Consider the following 19,388-nt stretch of genomic DNA (forward strand, 5'->3'; position numbering starts at 1 on the left):
TAGCGTTCCAGTAGCTCACTTATCAATCATGCTCCAGGTTTACTCTCTTGGTAATTAGGTATTCACATTCTTCATTTTTTTATGAATACATTCTAGTAAAGAAAAGAAAATTACCGAATATTTAAAGTTTTAAAATGTGACAACTTAAAATTTTCACTAAGCAACCATACATGAAAGAAAATATGGTACAATTATGCTCAGGTCTAATGATAATCCAAAAGGAACTAATTACCGGTATGTAGGGCACAATGAGATATCTTCACACTCTCTTTCTTCAAATAAGGTATCTGGGCACTCTTGACCTCCATTGGCTGCTTCCTGAATGATAATCCTGTATCGGGACTGTTTTATTGTGGTATTTCCTGCAGGAAATGAGAAATAAAAATATAGCCCCTGTTACATCGATGCAGATCAAATCCAGATAGCATCTGGAAGGAAAGTGAAAAAGAGTCCAGCTAAGCATATTTGTAAAGGGAAGCTACGATGAAAGCTGCAAGTGCTGGGAGTGAGTGCTCAATCTTTCTCCTGTGGGAAAAGCTCCACACTGAGGTACTGTAAATTCAAATGTTTCCACTGTCTTAATGCATCTTAATTTAAACAGCTTTTAGAAGAAGATTGATGTTATTTTTATTTTTGTATATGAGCATCTTCCTGCATGTGTATGTATGAACCAAATGAATGCCTGATGGGTGCCTGGGAAGGGCATCCAACCCTTGGATCTCTAGTTACACACAGCTGTGAGCGCCATGTGGGTACTAATAACCAAACTTGGCCCTTTGCAAGACCTTCAAGTACTCTTAGCTGTTGAGCCATCTCTCCAGCTCCAAACATCTTTTATATTTCTATCTTACATTTCGAGTGATATAAGAACATCATATCATGGTGGGAAGCTCATATCCACTCCTTCAGCTCAACAGCACCTGAAGGTCCTGGTTCCCATTGTTCATCCTTTTCAATACGAAGTTTCTCTTTATAGGCTGCTCTATTCAGTAGAAACTCTTCATCTTCAATGAATAATTCTAGGCCTGGGAAAGCCTGCAGAAGTAAGTGGCATAAACCTCATTGCCTAGCTCTCGGCTTGCTCCTTAGTCAGAGGAGCCTTGCAGGACCCTAAGAGCATCCTGCCTGCTGGTGGAAACCATTGGAAGCCCAAAATTAACCCCCTTGGAACCCTGTCTGACCACCCATTCTAGCCATATCTGGCCACCACCCCAACTGGTCTGCCTAAGACAACCTGAAGAGGTGAGTGACCTCCCAAAAGCTGGGAATACCAAAGATACAATTCATAGACCTCATGAAGCTCAAGAAGAAGGAAGACCAAAGTGTAGATGCTTCAGTCCTTCTTGGAAGGTGGAACACAATATTCAAGGCTGGAAATACAGAGACAACATGTGTAGCAGAGACTGAAGGAAATGCCATTAGAAACTTCCTCACTTGGGGATCCATCCTATATACAGACACCAAACCCAGACACTATTGCAGATGCCAAGAAGTGCTTGCTGACAGAAGAGGAGCCTAATATAGCTGTGTCCTGTCAGGCTGTCAGAGCCTGACAAATACAGAGGCTGATGCTCACAGCCAGCCACTGGATTGAGAACAGGATCCACAATGGAAGAGTTAGAGAGAGGACTGAAGGAGCTGAAGGCATTTGCAACCTCATAGGAAGAACAACAATGTCAACCGACCAGATCCCACTTCCCTTAGAGCTCCCAGGGACTAAACCACCACACAAAGAGTACACATGGAGAGACCTATGGCTGCAAGCCACACATGTAGTAGAGGATAGTCTTGTTGTACATCAATGGGAGAAGAGGCCCTTGGTCCTGGGAAGGCTAGATGTGCCAGTGTAGGGAAATGTTAGGGTGGGGGGCAGTGGGTAGGTGGTGGGGCACCCTCTTAGAAGCAGGGGAACAGAGGATGGGATAGTAGGGTTTCAGAGGGGAAACCAGGAACAGGGATAACATTTGAAATGTCAATAAATGAAATATTCAGTAAAAACGATTAAAGAGGACAAAAAATAAGAACAACATGAATTTCACAAGCAAATGGATAGAACTAGAATATCATCCTGAGTGAGGTAACTCAAAGACCAAAGGACATACACAGTATATATTCATTTATAAATGGATATTACCCATAAAGTCCAGGAAAACCATGCTATAATCAACAGACCCAAAGAAGTCAAATAACAAGAAGAGCCCAAGGGAGGATGGTTGAATCTTTCTCAGAAAGGGAAACAAAATAGATATCAGAGGTCAATGGAAGGAGGGGTCTGGGTGGAAGAACAGGTAGAAAGGGGAGTGGGATGGCATGGGGGAAATCATTTGTAAAGAGAACAGGGGAGAAAGGAGAAAGATCAGCTCTGAGGAGAAATATCTAGGATGTACCAGAGACCTAGGAAGGCCCAAGAGGGTCTATGGGGGTTACTCTGAGATTCCTAGTAGTGAGAGAATATGGATCCTGAAGTAGCTACTTCCTCTAGCCAGGCTAGACTCCCAGTGGAAGGATAAGAACAACAATCCACGCACGGAACTTTTGACCCAAAATGTGTACTTTCTACACGATGTGCAGGGACAAAGATAGAGTGAAGACTGAGGGAATGACCCACCAATTACTGCCCCAAGTCAAGACCCATCCCATAGCCAGAAAACAATCCCTTACACTATTAAAGATTCTCTGTTATGCTTGCAGACAGGAGCCTAGCATAACTGTCCTGAGAAGCTCCACCCAGCACCTAATGGAAAGAGATGCAGAGACTCAAACATTAGTGGAGTTCAGGGAGTCTTACAAAAGATTTGGGAGAAAGAATGAAGGACCCAAAGAGGTCTCCATTGGGAGACCAACAGAGTCAACTAACCTAAACCCTTGGTGGCTGGACCTAGGCCTCTTGAACATATGTAGAAGATGGGCAGCTTTCTTTCATGGGGATCCCCAACACCTGGAGCAGTGGTGTCCCTGAGTCTGTTTCTTGCCCACACCCCTACCTGAGCAGCCTTGTATGGCTTCAGTGGGAGAGGACGCATCCAATCTTGTAGTGAATTGATGAGCAGGAGAGGGATAGTATGTGTGTGTGACACCCAGAGGGGGCTTCCCCTTCAAAAGAGAAGGGGAAGGAGGAATTGGAGGAGGACTTGTGTAATCACATACTGGGAGGAGAGGAAAGCTGATTTTGGATTTTAAAATGAACAATTAAATATAATTTTTAAAAATTATTAATTCTAATATTGTCTAATTTATAGATATTAGTTTATTAGGTTATTTTGTATTTATAATAATTATATTGGGGAAAGAGAATCAAACAGAATGGGGACAGAGTGTTGCGTACTTCAACGTTTTCCTGAGAGGTATTAGTAGGAACCTCAACAGACAGACGACAGTGTTCCCTTGGACACGTCACTCAGTGCAGTGTTCAGATGCCCTTCGCATCCACCACTAATGTCTATTATGCTTCATTGTTACCAATAACTTCAATTATGATTTTCAAGATACAATACCAGCACTAGATTTACAAAGACAATTCTAATATAACAGAATTTACAATGAAACAGGAAGAAAAGGAGCCAGAGATAACCACAGTAGTTAAAAGCCTTGTGGAGAGTGAGCAGGGTCAGAAGACAGAGAAAGCATTTGTTTTTGGCTTAGGAAACTAAAGGTAGTTCATGAAAAGCCTGGAAGGCTATATGGGAAAACTAAAACACAAAGGACAAAACTGTCTCAGCTCTTGGAAAGAAGGTTGAGCAAAGACTGAGATGTGGCAGTGTGAGGAGTTTACAGAGGAAGCCACAGTGCCTTCAATGAGACATATGCGTGTATGGAAGCACGGAGTGTGAGTGGGGACAGCCTAGGAGAGACGAAGAATGGAGAAGGGACATGGACAGGAGACAAAGGAATTAATTGGTAGACATGGGACAGGTAATGGACCTACCCAGCCTAATAAGTTAATTTTCAGAACGCCAGTAAACTAAATGGAGCAAAACAAAAGGACAAAGAGAATGTGTGTAGCAATTATGTATGCACATGGATTTTCAAAAATATCATTAATAAAAAAGACTTATAGAGAAAAGCAACCGACCCACAACTCCCCTACTTCTGCTTCCCTCTACAGATGGCCCGCTTTTCACTGTTCTATTTCCATATTGAATTTGTGGTGATGACTTCCAAATCATTTGCCTTTGTCTATACTTCCTGATGTCTGACCTTTAATAGAACATGTCCTTTCTGCTGTAAATGATGGAAATTTGAAGTTTCACTAATTTTCCAGTTTTAAATATTTGCTTATATATTTTCAGGCCTCTAGTGTTTATTTAGCCGTTCACTAACCAATAGATCCAGCCCTAGTCCTCACTCCTATCTTCATCTACGTAGTCTCCATCCATTACAGTCCTCCTGTCTCAGTGGATTTTCCTCTCAATTGCCATCTCCTTACAATAGTTAGGTGTTAGGCTCCACATGGCACGTGCTCAGGTGTTACCACAGCAGACTTCAAAGAAATATCAATGATAATGGGAAGAAATGTGCGCTGTTGCCTTACAACACTAGGAAGATAGTCAATGATTTACGGAAAGGTCTGTCCTTTCCCTAGAGATATACAGGCTGTTAATGGTTTGCAGGGAGCAAAAAGAGAGACTTTTTCTTCCATGGTATAGTCACTAGTAAGTTGCTCATACTCCTGTCTATAATCCATTCACCCCTTAACCTCCAAACGACCCCAATGAAAGAACTGTTTTGGGTTTTGGGATGGCGGGAGGGAGAAAGGGATAGAGACAAAGAGAAAACCTGGCAAAGATAGACCTACAGCAGGGCTTAATGAATTTCATTCACACTCCTGTATCATACACACACACACACACACACACACACACACACAACACAAACACACACATACACACACATATACACACATATACACACACACACACACACACACACACACACACACATACACACACATACACACACATACACACACATATACACACACACACACACACACACACACACACACACACTGCCTTCACAGCTCACTTCTAGATAGAATTGTTCAAAATCAGTAAACATTACAATGGTAGCCATGTCCAGTGGCTATTCAGTAGTATACTTAAAAAGATAGTTTCTATGGTAAAAACAATCAATTAGCATTCAGGTAAAATAGTCATAGAGTGAGAAACAATGTCCACTTTATTTAAATGAAGGAAATGTATATGATTTTGAGCAGGGTCATATGATCTATGATCATATAAAGTCTATGATCTTTCTATTAAAAGAGGGAACATTCCAGAGGAAAGAATACTAATCACAGCTCATGGTCTCATGTTCCCTTTCAAATAGTTCTTCAGCTGCCCACCTATCTGTAGAAGGCTTACATGTCAGTAATGTGAGTGATATTTCCCACCTCATTAGGCCTATGAAAAATAGCAATAAATTAAAGTGCTCATTTGCAAACATAAACAATTGCTTAAGAATGATTGTAGCTAACAAACAATTCACTTAAATCCAGTTTTGATTTATGCATGTTCTGTCATCACTAAGCCATCAGGGATAATTAAGCTTAAGTTATTAATTATAGTGGGAAGAAATAACATTTAGAAAAGATGACAATTTAAAGATTGGAATTATATTTAACATAGAAATATGTGAGCGGGTTCCAAACACTAAGGGATATTTATAGAGTCACAGTGGGAGCCTGCACCACCAATCCCCTGCATTAACGGCAACAAAATCAAAAGAAATAGATATATAAAAATGACCTGTGTGTTTTTTCATCTAGGTAAACTAGAGAATATTACACTGGATTAAATGCCAGGAGCTTTGATCATTGATGCTGGATTGTTATTCAAGAATTGTAGAATAAAGATAGACATTAAGTTTATAGCTGGTTGATCATGCCACCGTGCATGGGGAACATGCACAGTAGAGCAGGGGTGAAGATATGTGACCCAGTGTTGGAGTTGAACACACACAGCGAGAGACTCCTAGAGACCAATATATATACAAAAATAAAACAGGATCGCCACCTATTAGCAAAGCAGGGTAATTATTGTAATGCCACCTGCAGTATTCAGATTTTCCAAATGGCATCTAATGCTGCCCCTTGCATCTCAAATGTCCCAACTATTGCTAGACCTCAAGGATTGCAGCGCTCCATGGCACTGAGACTCCTCCAAGCAGGTGACCTTGAACCCTTCCTTTTCTGCCAACTCACCTTCACAGAAAGAGTGTACCATCCCCCAAAAGAAATAAGCTGCTAATTCCTCTCTAGCTAATATGGAAGCCAAAATCATGATCCCAGTGACATTTTAAGATTCATATTCTCACAAGCAGCCATGTTTAACTGCACCTTGCATCAGCTACCCCTCGGAAACCCCAGTAGCTACGAGAATTCAGCTCTTTCCTTTAACTGCAAGTTCCCCTGTGTGATGCTTTGACTATGTTTCACACGTGGTAAGTGGCACTATTAGGAGGTGTGGGCTCGTTGGAGGAAGTGTGTCCACGTATGGTTAGACTCCGAGGGCTCCTCGTGCTCAAGCTCCACCCAGTGTGGAAGAGACCCTCCTATTGGCTGGTGCCTCCTGAATGCCTTTAGATCAAGATCAAGATGTAGAACTCTTGGCTCCTCCAGCACCACGTCTGCCAGCATGCTGCCGTGCTTTAATGGACGGAACCTCTGAAATTATAAGCCAGCCCCAATCAAATGTTTTCCTTTACAAGAGTTGCCTTGGTCATGTTGTCTTTTCACAGCAATGAAACCCTAACTATGAGACCTTGGATGTAAAACTGGAAAAAATAATCTTGTCCTTTATTGATGTGAAGGTTTCATGAGAAACTGCATAGAAGGCACAGGCACGCTGCTCAGGATGGTGACTTTTTTAAAATGTAATTTTAGTTCATTAAAAAAGTAAGGTAAGAGTAAAGAAACCAAAGTGAATAAAACATTCCGATAATGAATCATCTGTAGTTTTCTAAAAGTTAAAGGGAAGTTACAAACTAATCTGTTTTCCCTCTTGTGTGCTTGCAGAAGACACCATGAATAACTTCTCCCTACCTCATGTTCCCAGAGAGCTAAGCCTTCCCCTTTAAATGAAGAGGAAGAGATGAGACGATCAGCACCATATTTGTTGAAAGAGGTTCTGGTTAATGCTGCTATCTTGGCTTAAATTGCAATCGTTTTCTGGTTCGCTTTTACAAGTGCCTCAGTTTGCATAAATATGTTGACTCCTCAGACAAACACCATCACCAGTGCCACCTATTTGACTATAATATAACTCATATAAAATAGCATAATACATAACACAATATAATATAATATGGTATACACACACACACACACACACACACACACACACACACACACACACACACGTTGTTTCTTCTGAAGCCCAGGATTTTATTTTAAGTGTATGTGAAAGATACTCTATATAGCTGTTCCCCAAATTATTCACTGGGTCTGGTAACTGGCCAACTGGGCATTCTTAATTTTTGCCACAGGATTTCATTTGAGAAAGCAGCTCATCCAAATAGCAAGTACTGTTTGATGTCCCTGGAATTCTTTTTCATGTATCAGTAAATTAAAGACTAAAGGGAAAGAAAAGTACACTTCAGATGTGTGCTTATGACAGAAGCATTCCAAATAAATGCTACATGGGAAAGGGAATCAACAGCCTATCAACAGAGTGCATTAGTGTGAAAGAAAGGAGCTCACTCTTGGACTGTCAAGGAGCTAGCTTTCAGGTCAAGGTTGTAGATAAAGACTGTGGTGTGAGGTAAGGCAGCCCATACTCTTTACATCACATGTGAGGTACATTCTCTCCTCTAATTAATTATACACCAGAGGATCCCTCTTTCCCATTTCATCACAGCTCTTGAAGCTGTCAGAGTTGGCTTCCTTCATAGAAAATGAACAAAAGCAGGAATTTAGTAATAGTCCCTCTCCCATTTAAGTAACAGATTATCAGGAGTCTCGAGATCTCAGAGGGAAGCACTTAGCACTTGCAATGTTGTCATTGTTGATAAATATTTATCAGGCATCTGTGGGTCACTCAGCTGAACTCTCTGTGAGAAACTGGAATATACATACATACATTATGATTTTTTTTTTTGCAGCAGAAAAGCTCAATGGGCAAATAACAATGCAAATGTTCTCTATACGTACTTTTATAGAAGTTTTAAATGAGTTTAGAAATGATAAGATAAACTCTATTTTTCAAAGGCCACCAGCCTTGTAGTCTCTTTCTTCATGGAGAAATAGAGGCATAAGTGGTCTTTAAAGAGTGAGCTGTTGCAGCATTGCTGCATGTAGAAAGGTTTTCGTGTAGTTCCTCTGTGTTCAGCTTAGTGCTGGAGCAGAGCATAAAAGCACGGCCTTGAAGAATCTCAAGACACACAGGAAGCCAAAGACCCATCTATACATGGGTAAAATTAAGCCAAACTCTTCTGACAAACATTTTAGGAATGTTGGAAACAGGTTTTAGCATATCCATGCATTAGTTTCCCTTTGAAACACTGCCTGAAAAAAAAAAAAACCCACATCCTATACTCTTAAATTTCATAATCATCATTCACTTTGCAACAGAAACCAAATTCAATGGTACTGGTAACAGACAGGACCTCTGGGCTGTGGTGCCTAATCCCAGTTCATTACTGAGTTACTAGATGACCTTGGGCAATGCACTTAACATCTCAGAGCTTCAATTTTCTTACTTGTCCTGTGTGGGTAATACTGCCTGGTCAATTCACAGGGCAGCTGTTAGGAATGTCTGAGTAAATGGGATTTAAAGCATCTTGCAAATGTGAAAGAAACCAACCTGTGAGCTTAAAATGTTTTCTGGATAAGACTTTCACATATTCTTCAGAGGGAGCAATTCATGTTTATATTTGCATAAATTATGCAAGATAAGAGTCAAGACAAATAAACATTTTTCTCTCTTTGGTGAGTGCCATCCACTTGATAAAGCTTAAGAGACATTTTTCAGTGTCCTGGGGCTTTCTCCATTTGCTTCTACTTCCTATCTGTGACCAGTGCTGCTCCTTTTTTTTCATTCTCTCACACACTATATCCTTACCAGAGTTTCCCCACCATTCACTCTCCCCCACCCCCAAACCCCTGATCCACTTCTCCATTTCCTATCAGAAAAGAGAAAAGCCTTCCAAGGATATCAACCAAACATGATATAACAAGATACACTAAGACTAGGCACAAACCCTTATATCAAGGCTGGGCATGGCAACCCAGAAGGAAAAGGGTCCCAAGAGTCAGATAGAGTCAGAGACACCCCTGCTCACACTGTTATGAGTCACCCCAAAACAAGCTGCTCTTAAAACACCTACAGTTTAAACTACAGTTCAAAGAACTAGTCCCTATCCAGTAGCGACAGTCCTTGAGTTTGGTCTCTCTCTATCATCTCTCAAGTCACCCATGCCTCATCAAGGTTTTCTTATCTCAGGTAGTTTGCCAAGAGTGGCTGCACATTAGGATCTCAAGAGACACTTTTCCAAATCTCCTCACTCATCGGCCCAAATAGTTGAATCAGAATGTCTGTGTGGAGCCAAAAAAAAAAATTGTCATATTAAAAAACAAGCAAAGTTTTCAGGGTGAGAGACTAGCTGATTTTGCACACTTTCAGCAAAGTTTTCTATTTACTCACCATGTCAAACAGGAACCGGAACATATGATATGATTAGCCAAGCCACATGGACAAAAACATTGAGTCAATCATCACAGCTTTTAACACATCTAAAACTGCAACCTGCCCTCAAACCAAGTATGTTGTAATGGGTAGAATTAGAAATGACTACTAGAAACAAGGGAGTTAACAATGCCATTTATATCAATGTGTTTCACTTGTCTTTCTTTCTTGTCAACATGTGCTGATGTGACAGAAATTTGTCTATCCCCTGTCCCCGTCCTGACCTCTTTTCATTTTATATGATGAGGTGAAGAGTAGCTGCCTGTTACTGGGTTCCTAATATGTTGTCCTCCATCAGCATTAAGACCAAAACACTATGTTGTGCTGCATACAAACGGGTTATAGAGGCCTTCATGCCCTCTGGAACAGAAACTCAAGATGCTGTCCACACCATTAGTCAGGGATACGAGAGTACATATCTCTTTAGGAAAACTCTTTACAATAACTAGTAATGCTTTATATCCTAGAGGGCAGAAAGGGATGCTGTTTATGTGTGAGACTGTGTTAAAGGACAGATGGCATGCAGTGCTGCTTCTAGATCATAGAAGAAGGAAAACTGTAGCTTAGAGAGGCATAGGTAGCAGAAAACTCTGGATAACCTGGCCCTCTAAATCCATTCATTTTCCTCACAGGAGGGTGATGTGGATTGCATGACCATTTGTTTTAATGAAGTTTGCTGTGCATGAAAGCTACCATCAGCCATTGTATCTCAGCTCTATAAATTGTGGCTTTTCCATTTCCCTTTCAGGATATGTATACATATATAAACTGGCCTACTGAGCACAAAGTATCAGGAATAGCATGAACATTAAATATAAGTCATAGGAGTATGATTTCTATTTGAGAGATAATAGCAGGGAAGGTTAAGATAACAGCTATGAAATCAAAACATTGATGTTTGTCATTTTCCATCATAGGTTTTATCAAAAGGTACACAAAGACTCTTGATATGTGTATGCACATGATATGCTTTTATTGAATTTTAGTTATTTTTGTAGCTACTCATGAAGTATTGGTATCTGACAATTTTACTTCGGGAAATTATCTTTTAGTGCCTTAAAGGGAAGGAATATCTCATTAATGAGGCCCTGAAGCATAATAATTAGGCATGGGGTGAACTTCTGTCATGAAAATAAAAATGTTTCAAAATTTGAAAGTTCGTGAGTACTGAGGTGATGCCACAAGTGGGAAATTCTACAGCATGTATATATGTATGTATGTATGTATGTATGTATGTATGTATGATCTCTCTATCATCTATCATCATTTATCTGTCTATCACTTATCTGTTTATATATTTTATATCTTATCCAAAATTTCCTCTCTCTTCTCTCCTCCCAGGTCTCCTTTTCTCCTCCCACCTCCTCCACTCTTCTGCTTCTCTTTGGAAAGGGGAAAGCCTCCCATGGATATTAACTACTCATGGCATATCAAGTGATATTAAGGCTAGGTACCTAGATAAGGCAACCCCAGGAGGAAGAAAGGGTAGCAGATACATGCAAAAGAGTCAGAGAATAGAGACTGACCCCACTCATGGGATTATCACAAGAATACCAAGCTGTACAACTGGAACATATATGTTCAGAGGGCCTACATCAGTACTATATAGGCTCCCTGTTTGGTGGTTCAGTCACTGTGAGCACCTGTGAGACCAGTTTAGTTGATTCTGTGGATTTTTACTGGCATAAAATTAGATAGGTTGGTCAATATATTAGAAGCAAAGACACAGGAGTAAACCTCCACACCTATGGACACTTAAGTGTTTTTTGACAAAGAAGCCAAAATTATACAATGGAAAAAAGAAAGCATGTTCAACAAATGGCACTAGTCTAACAGGATGTCAGCAAGTAGAAGAATAAAAAATACATCTGTATTTATCACCCTGCACAAAACTCAAGTCCAAGTGGAACAAAGACCTCAACATATAACCAAGTATATTAAACTAGATAGACAAGAAAGAGGGAAATAGCCTTGAATACATTGACAAAGGAGACAACTTCCTAAACAGAACACCTATTACATAGGTATTAAGACCAACAATTAATAAAGGGGACCTCCCAAACTGAAAAGGTTCTGTAAAGCAAAGGACACTATCAATGGGACAAAATGGCAGCATATAGAATGAGAAAAGTTCTTCATCAATCCCTCATCTGACAGTGAGCTGATATCCAAAATATATAAAGAAGTCAAGAAACTAGTTATCAATAAACAAAATACTCAAATTAAAAATGGAATACAGATCTAAGCATAGAGTTCTCAACAGAGCGATCTAAAGTTGGAGAGAATCACTTAAAGAAATCTTTAACACCATTACCCACCTTGATATTCCAAAAGACCCAGCTTTACCACTTTTGGGTATCTACCCAAAGGGACATAAAACAAGAACCCTTGCACATTTACATTTATGGTAGCTTTATTAGTAATAGCCAGAAACTGGAAATAAACTAGACGTCCCTCAACCAAAGAATGGATAAAGAAAATGTGGTTCATTTACATAATGGAATATTACTCATCTATCGGAATACTACTCACCTATTGAAAACAATGACATCATAAAATTTGCCAGAAGTGTAAGGAACTAGAAAATATCATGCTGCTGGCTGAACTGAACTGAAAACTGGTCCCACAGCTCCTTGCACCCAAATCCTGTGGGGGAGAGAGATAAACTCCCAGAAGTGGAGACAATCCAGAAATCTCAGGGGAGACTGCCACTTCTGTTCTCATTGCTGGCTCAAGAGGAAACTGAATAGTGGCCTCTGGACACAGCAGTGTTGGAGCAGTCAGCAATAGCAACCTGCTGTTTTCTGCCTGCGTTCAGACCTGAACTGAACTGGACCCACAGCTCCCTGTACCCAAATCCTGTGGGGGAGAAAGCTGGACCCTCAGAAGTGCAGACAATCCAGAGAACTTAGAGGAAACAACTACTTTCTGCCCAAATTTCTGGCACAAGAGGAAATCACCTAATACTATCTATGCCCTCTGGGCACTGGGACCTAGGAGCTGTCAGGGGCAGGACCCTTCCAGTATCTGCCTGCTCCAAGAGCTGAAAGACAGTCACCAGGAGTGCCTACACACCTGAGAGCAGAGGTAAGAACAACTCTTCTACATCAAGCAACCCACCTGGAGGCTTCAGGTCACACAAACCAAGGAGCAGCTCTCCATTCCACGATCGAGCTGAAGGAAATCAAGTCTATAGGAGTGCTGACACACAGGCCTATATAAGGGTCAAACCACTGTCAGAGACAGCAAGAAAAGCTGAGACACCAGAGACAGCCCGATGGCTAGAGGCAAGCACAGGAACCTATGCAATAGAAGCCAAGATTACTTGGCATCATCAGAGCCCAGTTCTCCAAAGCAAATACTGGATATCAAAACACACCAGAAAAGCAAGATTTGGATTTAAAATCACATCTTATGATAATGATAGATGACTTTAAGAAGGACATAAATAACTCCGTTAAAGAACTACAGGACAACACAAGTAAACAAGTAGAAGCCCTTACAGAGGAAACACAAAAATCCCTTAAAGAATTACAGGAAGACACAACCAAACAGGTGAAGGAATTGAACAGCTCCATCCAGGATTTAACAAATGGAAGTAGAAACAATAAAGAAAGCATAAAGGGAGTCAACCCTGGAGATAGAAAACCTAGGAAAAAGGTGAGGAATCATAGATGCAAGCATCACCAACAGAATACAAGAGATAGAAGAGAAAAATCTCAGGGGCAAATGATTCTGTGGAAATCATCAACACAACAATCAGAGAAAATGTAAAAGGCAAAAAGCTCTTAACTCTAAACATCCAGGGAATCCATGACACAGTGAGAAGATCAAACCTAAGGATACTGTGTATAGAAGAGAGTGAAGACTCCCAACTTAAAGGGCCAGTAAATATCTTCAACAAAATCATAGAAGAAAACTTCCCTAACCTAAAGAAAGAGATACCATAAACATACAAGAAGCCTACAGAACTCCAAATAGATTGGACCAGAAAAGAAACTCCTCCCGTCACATAGTAGTCAAAACACCAAATGTACAAAGCAAAGAAAGAATATTAAAAGCAGTAAGGGGAAAAGGTCAAGTAACATATAAAGGCAGACCTATCAGAATTACACCAGACTTCTCACCAGAGACTATCCAAGTCAGAAGATCCTGGGCAAATGTCATACAGACCCTAAGAGAATACAAATGTCAGCCAAGGCTATTATATCCAGAAAAACTCACAATTAACATAGATGGAGAAACCAACTGGTCCCACATACTCCATGACAAAACCAAATTTACATAGTATCTTTCTACAAATCCAGTTCTACAAAGGATAATAGATGGAAAACTCCAACACAAGGAGGGAAGATACACCCTAGAAAAAGCAAGAAAGTAATCTTGCAATGAAACAAAAGAAGAGAGACACACAAACATAATTCCACCTCTAACAACAAAAATACCAGAAAACAACAAACACTATTACTTAATATATCTTAACATCAATGGACTCAATTCCCCAATAAAAAGACAGACTAACGGACTGGATATAAAGAGGACCCAGCATTTTGCTGCATACAGGAACCACGTCTCAGAGACAAAGACAGTGCCACAGAATAAAAGACTGGAAAAGAACATTCCAAGCAAATGGTCCAAAGAACCAATCTGGATAAAACCAATCGAATAAAATTGACTTTCAACCAAAAGTCATCGAAAAAGATAAGGAAGGACACTTCATATTCATCAAAGGAAAAATCCACCAAGATGAATGCTCAATCCTAAATATCTATGCTCAAAATGTAAGGTCACTTACATTCATTAAAAAAAACCCTTACTAAAGTTCAAAGCACATATTGCACCTCACACAATATTAGTAGGAGATATCAACACCCTACTCTCATCAATGGACAGATCATGGAACAGAAATTAAACAAGTGGATTTAACAGATATTTATAGAACATCTCATCCTAAAACAAAAGAATGTAACTTCTTCTCAGCACCTGATGGTACCTTCTCAAAAATTGACCATATAGTCAGTCACAAAACAGGCCTTAACAGATAAAAGAAGATTGAAATAATCCCATGCATCCTGTCATATCACCCCGGACTAAGGCTGGTCTTCCATAACAACAAAAATGACAGAAAGCTCACATGTACATGGAAGTTGAACAATGCTCTACTCAATGATAACTTGGTCAAGAAAGAAATTAAAGAAAGAAGGAAATCAAAGACTTTTTAGAATTTAATGAAAATGAAGGTACAACATACCCAAACGTAAGGGACACAATGAAAGCAGTGCTAAGAGGAAAACTCATAGCTCTGAGTGCCTTCAAAAAGAAACAGGAGAGAGACCATATATTAACAGTTTGACATCACACTTAAAGCTCTAGAACAACAACAACAACAAAAAAAAATCAAATACATCCAACAGGAGTAGAAGGCAGGAAATAGTCAAACTCAGGACTGACATCAACCAAGTGGAAACAAAAAGGGCTATAGAAAGAATCAATAAAACCAGGAGCTGGTTCTTTGTGAAAATCAACAATATAGATAAACCCTTAGCCAGACTAACCAGAGGACACAGAGACAGTATCCAAATTTTAAAAAAAAAATCAGAAATGTAAAGGTAGACATAACAACAGAATCCGAGGAAATTAAAAAAAAAATCAGATCCTACTACAAAAGCCTATATTCAACAAAACTCAAAAAATCTGGAGGAAATGGACAGTTTTCTAGACAAATACCAGGTACCAAAGTTAAATCAGAATCAGATAAACCATCTAAACAGCCCCATAACTCCTAAAGAAGAAGCAGTAAAGTCTCCCAACCAAAAAGAGCTCAGAACCAAATGGATTTAGAGCAGAATTCTATCAGACCTTCAAAGAAAGACTCATACTAATACTATCCAAACTATTCCACAAAATAGAAACAGATGGAGCACTACCAAATTCCTTCTATGAAGCCACATTTATGCTCATACCTAAAGCACACAAAGACCCAACGAAGAATGAGAACTTCAGACCAATCTCCCTTATGAATATCGATGCAAAAATACTCAATAAAATTCTTGCAAACCGAATCCAAGAACACAGCAAAACTATCATTCATTATGATCAAGTAGGCTTCATCCCAGGTATGCAGGGATATACGGAAAACCATCAATATAATCTACTATATAAACAAATTGAAAGATAAAAACCACATGATTATCTCATTAGATGCTGAGAAAGCATTTGACACAATTCAATAACCCTTCATGATAAAAGTCCTGGAAAGATTAGGAATTCAAGGTCCATACTTAACCATAGTAAAAGCCATATACAGCAAACCAGTAGACAACATTAAACCAAATTGAGGGAATCTTGAAGGAATCCCACTAATATCAGGGACTTGACAATGCTGCCCACTCTCTCCCTATTTATTCAATATAGTACTCAAAGTCCTAGCCAGAGCAATCAGACAACAACAAAAACAACAACAACAACAACAACAACAACAACAACAACAAAATCAAAGGGATATAAATTTGAAAGGAAAAAGATGAAGTATCACTATTTGCAGATGATATGATAGTATACTTAAGTGACTCCAAAAGTTCCACTAGAGAAATACTAAGCCTGATAAACAATTTCAGCAAAGTGGCTGGGTATGAAATTAACTCAAACAAATCCATAGCCTTCCTCTACTCAAAGGATCAACAGGCTGAGACAGAAATTAGGAAATGACACCCTTCACAATAGTCCTAAATAACATAAAATACCTCAGTGTGAGTCTCACCAAGCAAGTGAAAGATCTGTATGACAAGAACTCAGAAGATGGAAAGTCCTTCCATGTTCATGGATTGGCAGGATTAATATAGTAAAAGTGGCCATTTTGCCTAAAACAATCTATAGATTCAATGCAATCCCCATCAAAATTCCAACTTATTTCTTCATAGAGGTAGAAAGATCAATTTGCAAATTCATTTGGAAATAACAAAAAACTCAGGATAGCAAAAACTATCCTCAACCATAAAAGAACTTCTATGGGAATCACCATCCCTGACCTCAAGCAGTATTACAGAGCAATAGTGATAAAAACTGTATGGTATTGGTACAATGAAAGGCAGGTAGATCTGTGGAATAGAATTGAAGACCCAGAAATGAACCCACACACCTATGGTCACTTGATCTTGGACAAAAGAGCTAAAACCATCCAATGGAAAAAAGATAACATTTTCAACAAATGGAGCTGATTCAACTGGAGATCAGCATGTAGAAGAATGCAAATTTATTCATTCCTCTAGCCCTGTACAAAGCTTACATCCAAGTGCATCAAGGACCTCCACATCAAACCAGATACATTCAAACTAACAGAAGAAAAAGTGGGGAAGGGTCTCAATCACATGGGCCTTGAGGAGATTTTCCTGAACAGAATACCAATGGCTTATGCTCTAAGATCAAGAATCGACAAATCGGACCTCATAAAGCTGCAAAGCTTCTGTAAGGCAAAGTACACTGTCATTAGGACAAAATGGCAACCCACAGATTGGGAAAATATTTTTACAAATCCTACATCTGATAGAAGGCTAATTTCCAAAACATACAAATAACTCAAAAAGTTAGACCTCAGGGAGACAAATAACCCTATTAAAAATGAGGTTCAGAGCTATACAAACAATTCTCAGCTGAGGAATATTGAATGGTTGAGAAATACATAAAGAAATGTTCAATATCCTTAGTCATCAGGGAGATGCAAATCAAAACAACCCTTGGATTTTACCTCAAATCAGTCAGAATGGCTAAGTTCAAAAACTCAGTTGACAACAGAGGGTGGGGAGAATGTGGAGAAAGAGGAATACTCCTCCATTGTTGGTGGGATTGCAAACTGGTAAAGTCACTCTGGAAATCAGTCTAGAGGTTCCTAGAATCTTGGACATTGCACTACCTGAAGACCCAGCTATACTTCTCCTGGGTATATACCCAAATGATGCTCCGATATACAACAAACACACATGTTCCATTATGTTCATAGGAGCATATTTATAATAACCAGCAGTTGGAAAAAATCCAGATGCCTACAACAGAGGAATGGATACAGAAAATTTGGTACATACACAATGGAGTAATACTCATTTATCAAAAACAATGAGTTCATGAAATTCGTAGGCAAATCAATTGAACTGGAAAATATCATCCTTATTGAGGTAACCCAGTCCCGGAGAAACATACATGGTACGCACTGACAGATAAGTGGATATTAGCCCCAAAGCTTGAATTACCCAAGATGCAATCCACAGACCACAGGAAGTTCAAGAAGAAGGATGACCAAAATACAGATACTTCACTTCTTCCTGAAAGGGGGAACAAAAGTATCCATAGGAGGTGATACGGAGCAGAGATTGAAGGAATGGCCATTCAGAGCCTGCCCAACATTCTGCTGTGTGTACATATACACAAACATATATATCCACTAAAACTAGATAAAATGGATGAAGCTAAGAAGTACATGCTGATAGGAACCATATATAGATCTCTCCTGAGAGACACGGTCAGAACATGTCAAATACAGAGTCAAATGCTAGCAGCAAAACACTGAACTGAGAATAGGACCCCCTTTGGAAGAATTAGAGAAAGGATTGAAAGAGCTGAAGGGACTTTCAACCCCATAAGAACAACAATGCCAACCAACCAGAGTTTTCAGGGACTAAATCAATTCCCAAAGACTATACATAGACTGACTCATGGCTCTAGCTGCACACGTAGCAGAGGGTGGCCAACATTGTTGGGCAACAATGGAAGGAGAAGCCCTTGGTCCTGCCAAGGCTGGATCCCCTAGTGTAGGGGAATGTTAGGGGGGTCAGGAATAGGGGGTGGTTGGGGAGGGGAAGTCCCTTATTATAGAATAATGGGAAGGAGGTGGGCTGGGGGTTTATGTCTGGGAAACTGGGAAAGGGAATAGCATTTGAAATGTAAATAAAAAGAAATCCAAATTTAAAAAGAAAAAGGGGAGTAAGAACCTGTAGAGACCATATCCAGTGGATAAGAATGACCCCCAGTTGAGGGATGAGGTTACCCATCCACCTCAAAAATATTTATCTAGAATTGATCCTGTCTAAAGGAAATGCAAGGACAAAGAGTGGAACAGAGACTGAAGGAATGGCCATCCAGGGTCTGCCCCACTATGGATCCATCCCATCTGCAGATACCAAATCCAGACACTATTGCTGATGTTAAGAAGTGCTTGCTGCCAGTAGCCTGGTATAGCTGTCCCTTGAGAGGCTCTGCCAGAACATGACCAATATAGATGTGGATGCATGCAGCCAAACATTGGACTGAGCACGGGGACCCCAATGGAGGAAAAGGTCTGAAGGAGCTCAAGGGGGTTGCAATCCCATAGGAAGAACTATAATACCAACCAACAAGACCCTGCAAAGTTCCCAGAGACTAAACCACCAACCCAAGAGTATAAATGGGGGGAAACAAGGCTCCAGCTAGATATGGAGTAGAGGATTGCCTTATCGGGCATCAATGGGAGGGAAGCCCCTTGGCCCTGTGGAGGCTCCCAGAGCAGGGGAATGCTTGAAGGCTGAGTTAGGATTAAGTGGATGGGTGGGGAGCCATCCTCATAGAGGCAAGGGGGAGAAATGTGGGGTTGTGGAGGGGAAATTGGGAGGGGGGATAATATTTGAAATGTAAGTTAAATAACCAATAAAAAAGAAAAAAAGAATAAAAAAAGAAAAG

At 40.0% G+C, this 19,388-nt stretch overlaps 1 protein-coding gene across 1 annotated transcript in view; it reads right to left on the reverse strand.

Moving 5' to 3' along the window:
- Nucleotides 1-19,388, reverse strand: part of LOC116911550 (thrombospondin type-1 domain-containing protein 7B) — an 852,321-nt gene that overhangs the window by 326,726 nt on the left and 506,207 nt on the right. The window contains exon 11 of the mRNA XM_032915540.1: nucleotides 233-362. Within this exon, the coding sequence (XP_032771431.1) occupies nucleotides 233-362 (130 nt within the window). The remainder of the gene's footprint in view (nucleotides 1-232; nucleotides 363-19,388) is intronic.

The sequence above is a fragment of the Rattus rattus genome, chromosome 10 (assembly GCF_011064425.1).
Source record: "Rattus rattus isolate New Zealand chromosome 10, Rrattus_CSIRO_v1, whole genome shotgun sequence".
NCBI lineage: Eukaryota > Metazoa > Chordata > Mammalia > Rodentia > Muridae > Rattus > Rattus rattus.